General features: G+C 45.3%; 1 protein-coding gene across 2 annotated transcripts; it reads right to left on the bottom strand.

Moving 5' to 3' along the window:
- Window positions 1-92: 92 nt before the first annotated feature.
- p4ha1b (prolyl 4-hydroxylase, alpha polypeptide I b) lies at window positions 93-11585 on the bottom strand. 2 transcript variants are annotated; one of them, XM_047028665.1, is made up of 15 exons: window positions 11438-11585; window positions 7877-7974; window positions 7584-7680; window positions 7287-7438; window positions 6912-7049; window positions 6327-6566; window positions 5537-5736; window positions 5126-5302; window positions 3890-3960; window positions 1986-2085; window positions 1821-1874; window positions 1654-1719; window positions 1514-1582; window positions 1122-1218; window positions 93-1008 (listed from the first exon to the last, which is right to left on the bottom strand). In XM_047028665.1, exons 2-15 carry the CDS (start codon window positions 7962-7964, stop codon window positions 938-940), a joined length of 1620 nt encoding a protein of 539 aa, XP_046884621.1. In that variant the 5' UTR covers window positions 7965-7974; window positions 11438-11585; the 3' UTR covers window positions 93-937. The 2 variants fall into 2 exon arrangements, with proteins under 2 accessions (XP_046884621.1, XP_046884620.1); XM_047028664.1 differs by lacking the exon at window positions 3890-3960 and adding an exon at window positions 4750-4820 and having other exon boundaries at window positions 11438-11583.
- Between the last annotated feature and the right edge of the window lie 224 nt (window positions 11586-11809).

Raw genomic sequence — 11809 nt, 5'->3', positions numbered from 1 at the left:
TTACAATACACGCAAGCAAGCAAGCACAGCTCCTTAAGCAAATTCAAGGATTAATTGTGGACACGATGATAATGAATGCAACTTCAATCCGATTCTTATCAATGAAATATACTTTATTTTAGAAAACATTACATTCACACTTCCAAAAATAAATCGCAAAAGTAGGCAAACAAAGTTGTGAGATATACAGTACCAGTCAAAAGTTTGGACACATTTAAAGTCCAAACTTTTGACTGGTACTGTAAATTCAATGTTCTCCTTGCCAGCTTCTAGATGATGTGGTAAGAATGTAGGGTCAAACCTATGGATTTTTGGTCAACAGCATTCAAAACCACAAAAGTCATTTGGCAGTATGTTCTTTGGTCTACCTTGAAAGTCTATTTTTAATACCTCTTTTGCAATATTCTTTTTCTGTGTGTGCGTGGTTTGTGTGTGTGGCTGTACGTGTGTGCTTGATCAGAATGTCACAGCGTTAACTGCAGTGCAGCCAATGAGAACAATGACCTAATCACAGGAACACACGGGAGATTCGGAAAATCCCATTCCGTGAGTACAGTTACATAGAGGATACAGTTGCACAGACGGACTCTTTCACCTTACCCAAACAACCTGCACTCCACATTGCCATGTGAGCTGTGCAATTCTTAGATTCTCTAAGGCACATACATGCATCATTCAGGTGAACACCAATTCTGGTACCAACTGAGAGGCTGACAAAACTCACATCAACCCTGGTCACACAACACAGGGAGGCAGCGTGTGCGTGTGCGTGTGTGTGTGTGGATGAAGAAAAGGAAAGAGGAGAGGGGTCCTTAAGGGCTGTCATCTGCAGCAGCGGGCCCTTGGCACCTGGTGTGTGTGGCGATTATCAAGAATGATTGGTGGATACGAGGAGTGTAACAAAATTGAGAAAAGGGGGGGGGGACGTCCCCCTTCATCATTCGGTCTCTACCAGACCACAGGGACGTCTGAACTCCTGTCCTCTTTCATGGATCCATTTGTTCGATACTGGGATTCAGAGGGGAAAATAATTGTTTGCATTACAAAGTGCATTCAATTATACCGTGGAACCTATTAGACATTAAATGAATCAAGTGATTCAGTAACTGAGAGAGACTCACCCCACTTGTTGCCCACTAGTACAGGACAGGCAGCATGTCTTGTGCTGTAGTCTCCCTCCCCACTGGGGAACAGGTTGTACCAGAACACCGCTGTACCCTGCAACACACACACACACACACACACACACAAGCATGAGCTCTCAAAGCACAGACAGACACACTGGCAGGAATCTGTGTGTGTGCGTCTGTGGCTCGATTATCTCGAGAACTGGTTACTTTGTGAAGTAGCACATGTGCAGGTGTATTGGTCTGGACCCAAGAACATGCAGTGTCAAATGTGACATTGTTTGGATGAGTGATTCCCTATGAGTGATAAATAGCCTAAATGTAAAAGTACAAATGTTTTCCGCCAAAGGGCATAAGTACCTAAGCTTCAAATATTCTATGATTACCTTTTTGGGCCAAACAGCAGCCCCTACATCAGGAAATACTGTAGCACCTCCAGCAGCAACATCAGTCATCTGCAATGCAGAATAAAGTCACTCACCACCTCCACACTTTCCAGAATGAATCTCACTCTGACAGCACTTACATAGAAGAGCCAGGTTGCTATGCGGTTGCCTGTGCCCAGCTCTTTGAATGCATCAGGCTCATCTTTCTACAGACAGATACACAACAGATTATCACCATGTCCCAGTACTGACAGCAGCCTCAATTAGCTCAGATTTTCTCCTCAACACGCCTAACAGAGACACTCACCCTCCCAAAGTCAAAGTGAGGCTCGTACTGCCCTGCCACACCGTAATTTGCAACCTGGTGGAAACAGTGAATTGAAATGATAAGAGTTCCTAAAACATTTTAAGTTAATACTTAAGTCTCACCGACCCACTCTGCATAAACACACACGTCCACAAGCATACACACCTGCAGCTCCTCAGCAGTGTCCATCTCCAGACCTGTGAGGTCTTCAATCCTCTGGTTGATCTTGTCCACCACTGGGTGTTCATACCCAGTCAGCCAAGCACTAAGGCAAGGGAGGGAGCCATGAGGGAAACAGTGGAGGGAGGTAAACAGGTCAGAACAATGTGTATGCATGGCCACCAGAGGGCAGTAAAGTCTGTTTATTAAATGTGGGAGGGGAGAGGGTGGAAAATCATGCAGCCAGCCAGCCACTACTGAGACAGTGCACTTTAGACCTTATCCATGCGATGAATTCCTGGAAAGTGAAGGTGTAAAGGAAATGAGGAGTAATAAGCAGTTAAAAGGAGGGAGGAAGAGGAGGAACTTGAGAAGGACATCCAACAGAATCTCCAATCAGCTCAGAGGATTCAACAGTGTGTCTGAAGTTTGACTGTATTGATGTAACTAAATAAATATTTATTTTTGTGTATACCCCTAAATGTTCTCTTTATAGTAACTGCAGGTCCATGTCATCCAATGGGTGCCCGTGAAACTCATGGAGGTCACAGGGGATTGGTCGAGGAAGGCCAGAGGCCCTCTAGGTGAAAATAGTTTCATGATTTTGCCCACTCAAACAGGGGCAATTATATGCAGTAAACTCCAGCAATAGTCCCTTTTATGTGTACTATGAAGACATCTTAATTCTTGGTTTTGTGAAATCAATGATATTACACTATGGCAATTTTTTCTTAGTTGGAAAGAGGTCAAACCAAATGAAATTGTCAAACCACATGAAATAACATTAGTTTTGGTCTAAATGGAGATTCAATAAGCAGTTGTCCTGGCTGGAGAGCCACAGTGCTGTCTGGGCCAAGAGGGCTGGAGTTGTGTTTATGAAAGTCAGGATTAGATCGATCCAGACATCTGCTCTCTACATAGTACTATCCTTTTTATTGGCTACATTCTTGACTTCAAGACATCACCCAGCCAATCAGCCTTTGTTTTTCATCAAACTAGAATGAGGAGATTTATTACAAGTTTCTGTTGGTAAGTATTGACGATAAAATATAACAACTGGCCTTGATGAAGTGCCAAAGAAGCCAGTAAAGTTCTGTTTCAGCATCTTCTCCTTCCCCTCAGTGACTCATGCTACTGCGACCCTGTTTAAACATCAGTTCAAACGGAGTTCAAACTCAGCAGAGCCAACCCTCCCTCACCACAAAGCAACACGCATTCACACTTACAAAACCTCCCATTCTGTACTGAACATCCATCTTTTCCATCCCGTGGATGAAGTAACACACACACACACACACACACACACACACACACACACACACACACACACACACACACACACACACACACACACACACGTACCCTCTCTTAACAAGCAGAGAAAGTAAAACCAAGATGACATAGGATGTGGTGTGGAGGGTAGATGGATCTATTTTAAACATGCGGTATACTGTATGTACGTGACCTAACACTTGGCAACAGCATTATGTGGAACTAGAAATTGTCCACAAAGGGGCACTCCTTGTGCGTTTGTCTTCATGTGCACATGTGTGATTCAGTGTCTGTGTGTGAGTGTGTGTGCGTATCTCAGCCTGAGTGCAGCTATGTGTGTGTGTGTGTGTGTGTGTGTATGTGTGTGTGTGTGTGTACACAATTGAGTGACCAGCTGATGTGGAGAATGAGTTGGTGTTTGCTCAGCCGGAGTGCAAAACTCTTCTCAAAAGACACCTCGCAGGATAGGTAGGAGAGAGTGAAAGGCCACAACACCACGTTTCTTCTGAACGAGAGAATGGTGTTGTTGATCCTACAACATTAACAGGGCCTTGTGTAGCGGGGAGAACAGATGGAAGTCGGGGGGGGGGGGAAGTGTCCTCTGTGACTTTTGACCTTGTCACCCTTGAACCCCTTACCTCTTGGAGACTCTGTACATGGCTGTGGTGAGCTTCCCAGTTTTGGGGTCATGCACAGTGGCGCGCCTTAGCTAGCTCCCCGGAAGCGAGAGAGAGAGAGAGAGAGTACAGTAGACAGTGAAACAAACATCAAGAAGAGGAGGGGATGGGGGGATAAGAAGTGAAAGCGGAAGAGAAAAAAAAGGAGAGAGAGGCAGACAGTCAGAAGTTGCTAGTTTTGATTATTGTCTTCTACTGGGCTGTGTGTCAGAGGCAGTCTTTCCATTCTCCAGTCCAAAACTAATTATAGTTTCCATTTAATGCTATAAATTTACACAAAACCCATTAGTCATATAATACTCCGCAATCAAAAACAAACTATGACTGATTTCTAAACTGGTGAACCAGACTGCCTCTGTCACATCCTAGCCCGGCTAAAAGCAGCTACTATGTTATCAACAACTAGCCACTACTACAAGCTACCGTTCCTCTTCAGAAAAAGTGAAACACCCCTACTGTTTCTCCTTCTCTGTCCCTCTGGTTAAACATCGATCGCAGGGCAGCAACTCCTGAGAGAAACCTAGTCCAAACCAGAATCAGCGCTCTTTTCTCAAGCACAGATAAGTCCTCCTCTCTCCTCTATCATCTCAGGAGAGTCGGAGAAGGTCTTACTGTGGTTTGATTTAGAACCTGGCTCTACCAGGGAGCACAGGAGAGTTCTGTTTCTGCTCAGGAGTTGGAAGGCTGTGTCAGAGGAAGGGTGGCTGGCTGGTGACGGAGGTCAAGGGGCTGGCTGCAGGGAGAAGGGTTGCAGCTGGGGTGAGAAGAGGGAGAGAGGGAGTGAGCCTCATCCCTCTGACCCCCGGCCAGGCCTTCCTTACCTCTTGCTGATGCGGTAGGGGGCCGTCTCCAGCACACCAGTGATGGGGTTGGAGATGGTGGCCCTGCGTAGCTGTTGAGCCAGGCACAGGTTTTACACCCCGGGTGAACCCACCCAGATGCCCCGCCCCCACCCATACACCCACTACGAAACAAGTTCACCCTGAGAGAAACAAGCCTCTATTGATTTATACCCTGAATCACACATTACTAAATACACTGAACTAGACTGTAAGGAGGGTCATATCATAGAAAACACTCCAGTGAGGACAGATATAGCTTTAAAACCTTCTGTATGTGTGAAAATAAACATGGCTTCAGTACAATATAAACGAGCAACCACACACACACACACACACACACGGGTGAAGTACTCACCCTGGGCTTGGCAAGCTCCTTGACCTTCTCGATCTCGCTGTGGGAGATGATGTCATGGTAACGGACGATGTAGGGGCGGTCCCACTCGTCCTCCTGCTTCACCGGGCCGAGAAGGTACCAGGGGTTACGGTGGTTGTCGTAGTAACGGCAGAACAGGCGGCTTTGCCTACGGGGTGTCTGAAGAGAGATGGGAGAGGCAGAGTTGGAAAACATGAGCTAATGCAGAAGATTAGACTAAGAAATATGTACTGTATCAAGTTAGATAATATAATATCAGATACTATAATTTACATAATGTTATGAGAGAAAGGGAATGGAGAGTGTGTGTGTGCATGCATGTTTGTGTGAACATGCATGCGTGGTTGTGTATTTGTTTGCGTGCGTGCGTGTACATGTGTGTGTGTCTTCTACCATTCTGATGCCCTCCCCTCGACACAGCTTCTCATACATCTTCCTCTCAGGGAGAGGCTCTCTGAAGCGCTTCTTCCTGAGGGCTCCTTCAGTCTCGTTCCTTCCCTGTTTCGGGGGCTCGTCAGCGGATTCCTTCCTCTGCTTCTCCAGCTGGAACTCAAAGTACTTCAAGTTGCCGTTGGCCCTCTGGTGCTCTGGGTCTGGTGTAAACAAGCCATACTGGAGTCAACAATCTACACACATCAAGTTTAAATGTGTGCGGTGCTTACCCTAGGTTTACAGCTTTGGGGGGGGGGGGGGGGGGATGACCATGTAGAGACAGAAATGACATGCCGTTGTGTGAGTAAGATAAATAACAAAAGGCCACTTAGTTTGTCTAATAAAAGAGTAAGCTATAGACCTGTTTTATATGGAAAAGTGACCTTAAATGACTTATTTTGTGATCTGGCGCTAAATTAAAAAAAAACATTAACTTGACCTTCCAGCTGGGGCGGGGGGTGCCGTTGGGGGGGCGGGGCGCCCCCTAATATAATAGTATGGGAAACACTGGTGTGACATGTTTAGTGACTTGTTTGGTTTGCTGCAGAAGCCTCAAGCTCAGAACAGCTTCAGTAAACACAACCTGAATTTAGGATGAGTTAAATTGAAGAGGAAAAAAAAATACTGCAACGCTCAAAACCTTGCAGAAAGCACCTCCAACAAAGTTGGAAATCAATAACAAGAAAATTGTGCTTTGAGAGCATTTTATGTGAATTGTAAGCACAACTGGAATAAAGCTACAGGTTCTCACCAAGAGAAAGCAGTCTCTTGGTGAACTCCAGAGCTCTCTCTAGCTCCCCCTGCTGGTAGACAGAGTAGCTGAGATAGTCCAGCACCAGGACATTGTCTATGGAAGACTCCTCGCCCTGGTCCAGCTGTTTGAGGGCCTGAACCATCCATAACTCAGTGTGGTAGTAGTCCACCTCTGTGTAGGCTATCTTCCCCAACTCATAGCAGTCCTCCACTGTCATGGGGCTCTTATAGGTCACGCCTGGGGGAGGAGAGGGAGAGGGAGGGAGGATGAGAGAGGGAGAGAGAGGGAGGGAGGATGAGAGAGGGAGAGAGAGGGGGAGGATAAGAGAGGGAGGGAGGATGAGAGAGGGACAGAGGGAGTGAGAGAGGGAGGACGAGAGTGGGAGGACGAGAGTGGGAGGACAAGAGTGGGAGGACAAGAGAGGGAGGACAAGAGAGGGAGGACGAGAGAGGGAGGAAGACAAAGAAGGAGGGGGCAGAGAAGCAGAATAACAGAGAGAGATATGAGAGAGATTCTCTGAGTTGAGCTTAGTCACATGCCTGTGTGATTGTTTATAAAGCCCTCCCCTTACCCCTCACTCACCAGGCAGGTCTCCAGTGGAGATGGTGTTGGCGTCCAGCCTGTAGGTGTCCTGCAGTCTGAGCAGGGCTTTGGCAGCCCCGGTCTGGTCCTCGTCTGTGGGGAAGTGTTGTCTCTGGAGGGTCAGGTTAGAGATGAACCCTGGAGGAAGAGAGAAGGAGGTAGAAAAGGAGGGCAGAGAATGAGTGATAAGGCAAAACAAGTGCGAGAAAAATAGATTTCATTTACCACCTAAAATATTTTTATATACATTTACATTGCCACTATGAACGTCCCTTTGAATCCAAAACCAAACCAAAACCATCAGCTAAATAAATACTATTTTAATAGGATTCATTCTAAAGCAGCCATGTTTTGTACGATGCAGAGCCGTGTTACCGTCCGATGTGTCCTGGAGCACCAGGTTCTCCAGGTCGCCCCACTCAGTGTTCAGTCTCTTCATCAGCTTGAAGGCGTTGACCGGGTGCCCCAGGAAGCCCTCGGGGTCCAGGGTGGCCGTGGTGGTCAGAGAGTCCAGCTTCTCTGCCCAACTAGGTGGGGAGAGAGAGGGTGGAGATATATGGGAGGAAAGGGAGGGAGAGAGAGATTGAGAGAAGTGAGAGTGAGTAAAATGAGTTACAAATAAAGAGGGAAATGAGACAAAACATGGAGAAGTTTCAGACAGAAGATACTCACTGTTTGACCTGCTCCAGCTTTTTCTCCTCTGCTCTGATGTAGTCCTTCAATGAGGTGACCAGGTCCTTTTCAGTGTACAAGAGATCAGTCATGTGGCCTGCAGAAAGATAAATATTTATTTTTCTATCATTTCCAGAAACAAGATAGGAAGGATTAAAGCAGGAATCTACACTAAGATGATCTTATCTGACTAAATAAAAGACCAAGCATTCAGATATAAGGCTAAAGAATGAAAGACAATAAAATGTCCCAGGATAAGAACAGACAGATAACCGGAAGGAGGGGCTTCTTACCAATGGACGTGAAGAAGTCACTGTGGGCTGAGAGAGTCTGGAAGAGGCTACTCAGAACCAGAACACACCAGGGACATCCCAGCTCCATCCTGGACAAACTAACACAGAAAACACAGGCACGCCTACCATGAAGAACCTGAAGAGCATTGTATTCTCTTGTGGTCAGAGACTTTCTGATGAGATTGAAAGAGAGGTGGTGATCCAGGTGGAGGTCATTCAGGGTCTGACTCCAGAGTCCTGGCTGCTCTAAGAACAGGGCATGGTGGGACCACAGATTCAGACCTCCTCAACCCTCAACTCAAATAAGACTCTCTGGTTTGGCGTTGTTGCCATGGCTACTTCTGGACAATATTGAGGTCAATGAGTTGAGTCTCTCCCCTACGTTTCCTGTCTATACTTTATCTCTTAAAAAGCTGTTGCTAAGAATACACGGGGAAGGAGACATCAGAGTAAGATGGAGTAATCTGAAGGATATCCTCAAAGTCCTTGAGTCCAAGCCTCATGCCCACCACACAGAGCCAAATATAACCCCTTGGTGGTGCTGTGGCCATTGAATGCCTGGTTTGGCACAGTAACTGGAGGGCTGGCATGCACACGGTGGCTGCTTCACTGCCCCTACCAAATACACTTCCCCCCGCCTGGGGAGTGTCCCATTATCCGCACACAAAGCGCCTCCATTCACCCTGCAGAGTTTGTGTGTGTCACAGAGAAGCAACAAGGGTCTTGTTTGAACAAACATGACTGCCCTAATTGCCTCTAGGGTAGGAAGATAGGAGGATAGAGGGGGAGGGGGAGCAGGAAGTGGAAAGAGCCCTCATTCACACATAGAAATGACCTCCGCTCCATGGACACCACCTTTTTAGGCTGATGGCTTGAAAACACATCTGCTCAACTGGAATCCATGGCTGGGCATCTCCAGTAGCTGTCTGCAGCACCATCCCCCCCACAGAAACTACAATAACAGTGACATACCCCTACTGTGGTTGCTGAGAGCTCCTAATCTCTCTCCAGTGCTGCTGTCTGTGTCAGTGCACAAGCTGATGAATCTGGCATCCAAGCCAGGAGCGGTAGCTATCTCTGTCTAATAGCAGGCTGGGTCTCTGCAAGGCAGTGTCCAAGTTATGTGCGCTGAGTAAATACTGCAGTCTGAACTCTGCAAACAACTATTCACAAGATATCCAGCTTCCCTGATATAAAGCTACAACAGCCTGTGCAACTCAAACTCTGAGTATGAATTTTGCCTGGCAGGGGGTTCAGAATAACTAATAATAATAATGTGTTGATAAATTATAACTGAAAAAATACAGGCACAATTAACGTCTGTGGAAAACCAAGTTAAAGAGAGAAGACCAGCAATCAACAGGCAAAGGAATTCAGTTTTGAATGTTGTCTCAAAGATATGTTTGCAAAGGTATGAAAAAGGAGGGACATTGAACCAGTGCCAAGCAGGAAAATTATCATCCAAATTCACTGCCAAAGAACAGGTCACACTTGACAGGATCTACACACTGCAGCTAGCGTGCCTCCAGGCTCAGATAGTCCAATCTATACCTCTGACCTATCTACTGAGTCAGAGAACAGGTATAGACAAGCCCTCTGCTGCAAGCTAACAGGGTGTTATATTTATTTACGAATAACACTCAAGTATTTTATTCAGGTTGATGGGAGGAGGGAGAATGTGTCGCCAAAACAGAAAGATGCACTGTGATCCTCGTTGCTCATGTGTTCACATCTTGAATCATGTCACCACTGTGAACTAGTAGGATGGCAACAGTCACTCTTTACCATGTAAAAAACCTAAGTTAATTGAACCTGAGCCCAAGTTGAGCCCAAGTTAATTTGCATGCAAAACAGATAAGCAATAATATTTGCATGCATGATTGTGGTGTTCACATTCTAGACATAATCAGTAATTGTTTGGACTCGAAATATGGCTGCAAGGCCCAGTCCTTTCCCTGGCAGTAGCCTAAAGGGTTACTGCTATAACTTGAACCAGCAGCTTCTGAAGAGTTAAGCCCCCACCACAACAATCTGTTACCTGGGAAACACATCAATCGGGTGCAATCATTCACACATGATTTGAGGTCGGTCACTGTGTGTTAGCCTTTCTGCTCTTGTTTTTGCAGTCTTGTTTTTCCTGCTCTGGCAACCTGTTGTTGCCAGAGCAGGAAGTCAAACTAGTAGGATAGGTCCTCTGTCTAGTCCTGTAATTATCTGTCTTCTTTGGGGTGAGTGTTAAAAGGTTTGTCTTTAAAAGTAGCCAAAAGAAGCCAGTCATGTTTAAAGGGTCATGGCTGCTTAAGTGAGCAGGTGGTGAAGTACAAAACCCTAAATGTATGGTCTTTACGTAATGGTAACTTAAATTCTGACATTCTGACTTCTCATTCAACCATGCTGAAGCAGTGATTTCATGTGTTCGCTCATCTTTTTCAATGGCAATGGTTTGCCTAAAAACAATGTGCATAAGCATAGGAAAAAAGAAAGACAGATTAAAATGCATCGTAAAATAATATCAAGTGTTGAATCAAAGGACTAAATCAGAGGGATTGGCATCTCTGACAGTGGTCAGTAAATCAACCATCAAGTGGGATGATGTTTACAGACAGACAGCTCCTGTGTGACTGCAACAAGAAGGCTAATAACAGGTCAAATTCACCCCAAAAAACATGAAGTAAACAATCAAGCTGTAAATTATAAAGCCAACCGGTGTTTAGGATAGCGGGATACAGTCTAGCCTTCGGGCTCCTTAAATTGTGGGATTAGGCTGAGTGAAAGTTACAGGCGGAGAGGATGGACTGCCACGTACTCGCCCCTTCCCCGGTAAGAGAACTTTTCACGAGTTCAGTGAACGTCTACCTGCAGCCACCGGAATTCTGAAAACTAAAGTGGCATCAATTCTGAAACCAGGGTAAGTTTTTAAGCAGATGACAAAATCGTTGAGCACTTAAAACACAAGCCCATTCTCATTTTGGACAGTCGTACTAACCTGATGGCAAAGTCTACCTGTGATTTTCATCACACGGTTTTAAAAGTGCTGTCTAGTCAGAGTAGCCCATTGTGGAACGACCATTTCATCACAAGCCTACTAATAACCAAGTGTTTTCCACCATTTAAGAAGCTTTCGTTAAAGTTACTTATTTTTATCATACAAACCTGAGCATGAACTGTACTCTATATCAATATGTACCTGTCTTCTACAAATGTTAGTATACATCGTTTTTTTTTATATATATATATAAGCCTATATATAACGCTATACGAACAAATCTGAGCAACAGTGATGGATGGACCATTCATGCATTGGAATTTAACCCAGCGCGAGCGTGAATGAACCTGAATGAAACCTGCTTATGCTAAAGCAGAAGTTTCAGTGAATTCAGTCAAAGCACAGAATAATAGAACATTTAAATACACTACGTTAAGGGTACATAAATGACCAGACACATGGAAGAGACCGGCAGCAGCTTACTTTGGTTAAGTAAATGATAGAAACTTAACAATCTGACCACCGCAGCCAACATTTTACCCGGCACATGTTCAAATAAATTGAGCAATAATTACCAAATGCGTCAAATAATCCTGGCGACAGATTGATTGTGAATGATAACCGGTGGCCCTAACGTATTACGGTAAGATTCCTGTTCGTTCTCTCTCGGTGCCTGATACCGTTTACTTGTGCGTAAACCTTCAGTCGGCTTTTATCCTAACCCAGTAGGAGCTTCGCCATCTGGCGGATAGTTGTCACAGAATGTGGTACGTGCAGAGGATCACATACTGCATTCACTCGTGGTCGTAACTGTGATTTTAGGGTACAGCATTTTAGGCCACGCGTTCACGAATCAGGAAACTGTAATGACAACTAGGCTAGTTCTTGGCTGTGTTAATATTTGTATCCACAATTTGCTGTTTATTTATTTGAAACTATTCACTTTC

This window comes from Hypomesus transpacificus, chromosome 11 (genome assembly GCF_021917145.1).
Source record: "Hypomesus transpacificus isolate Combined female chromosome 11, fHypTra1, whole genome shotgun sequence".
Lineage (NCBI taxonomy): Eukaryota > Metazoa > Chordata > Actinopteri > Osmeriformes > Osmeridae > Hypomesus > Hypomesus transpacificus.
This window is presented reverse-complemented; position numbering and strand designations above follow the sequence as displayed.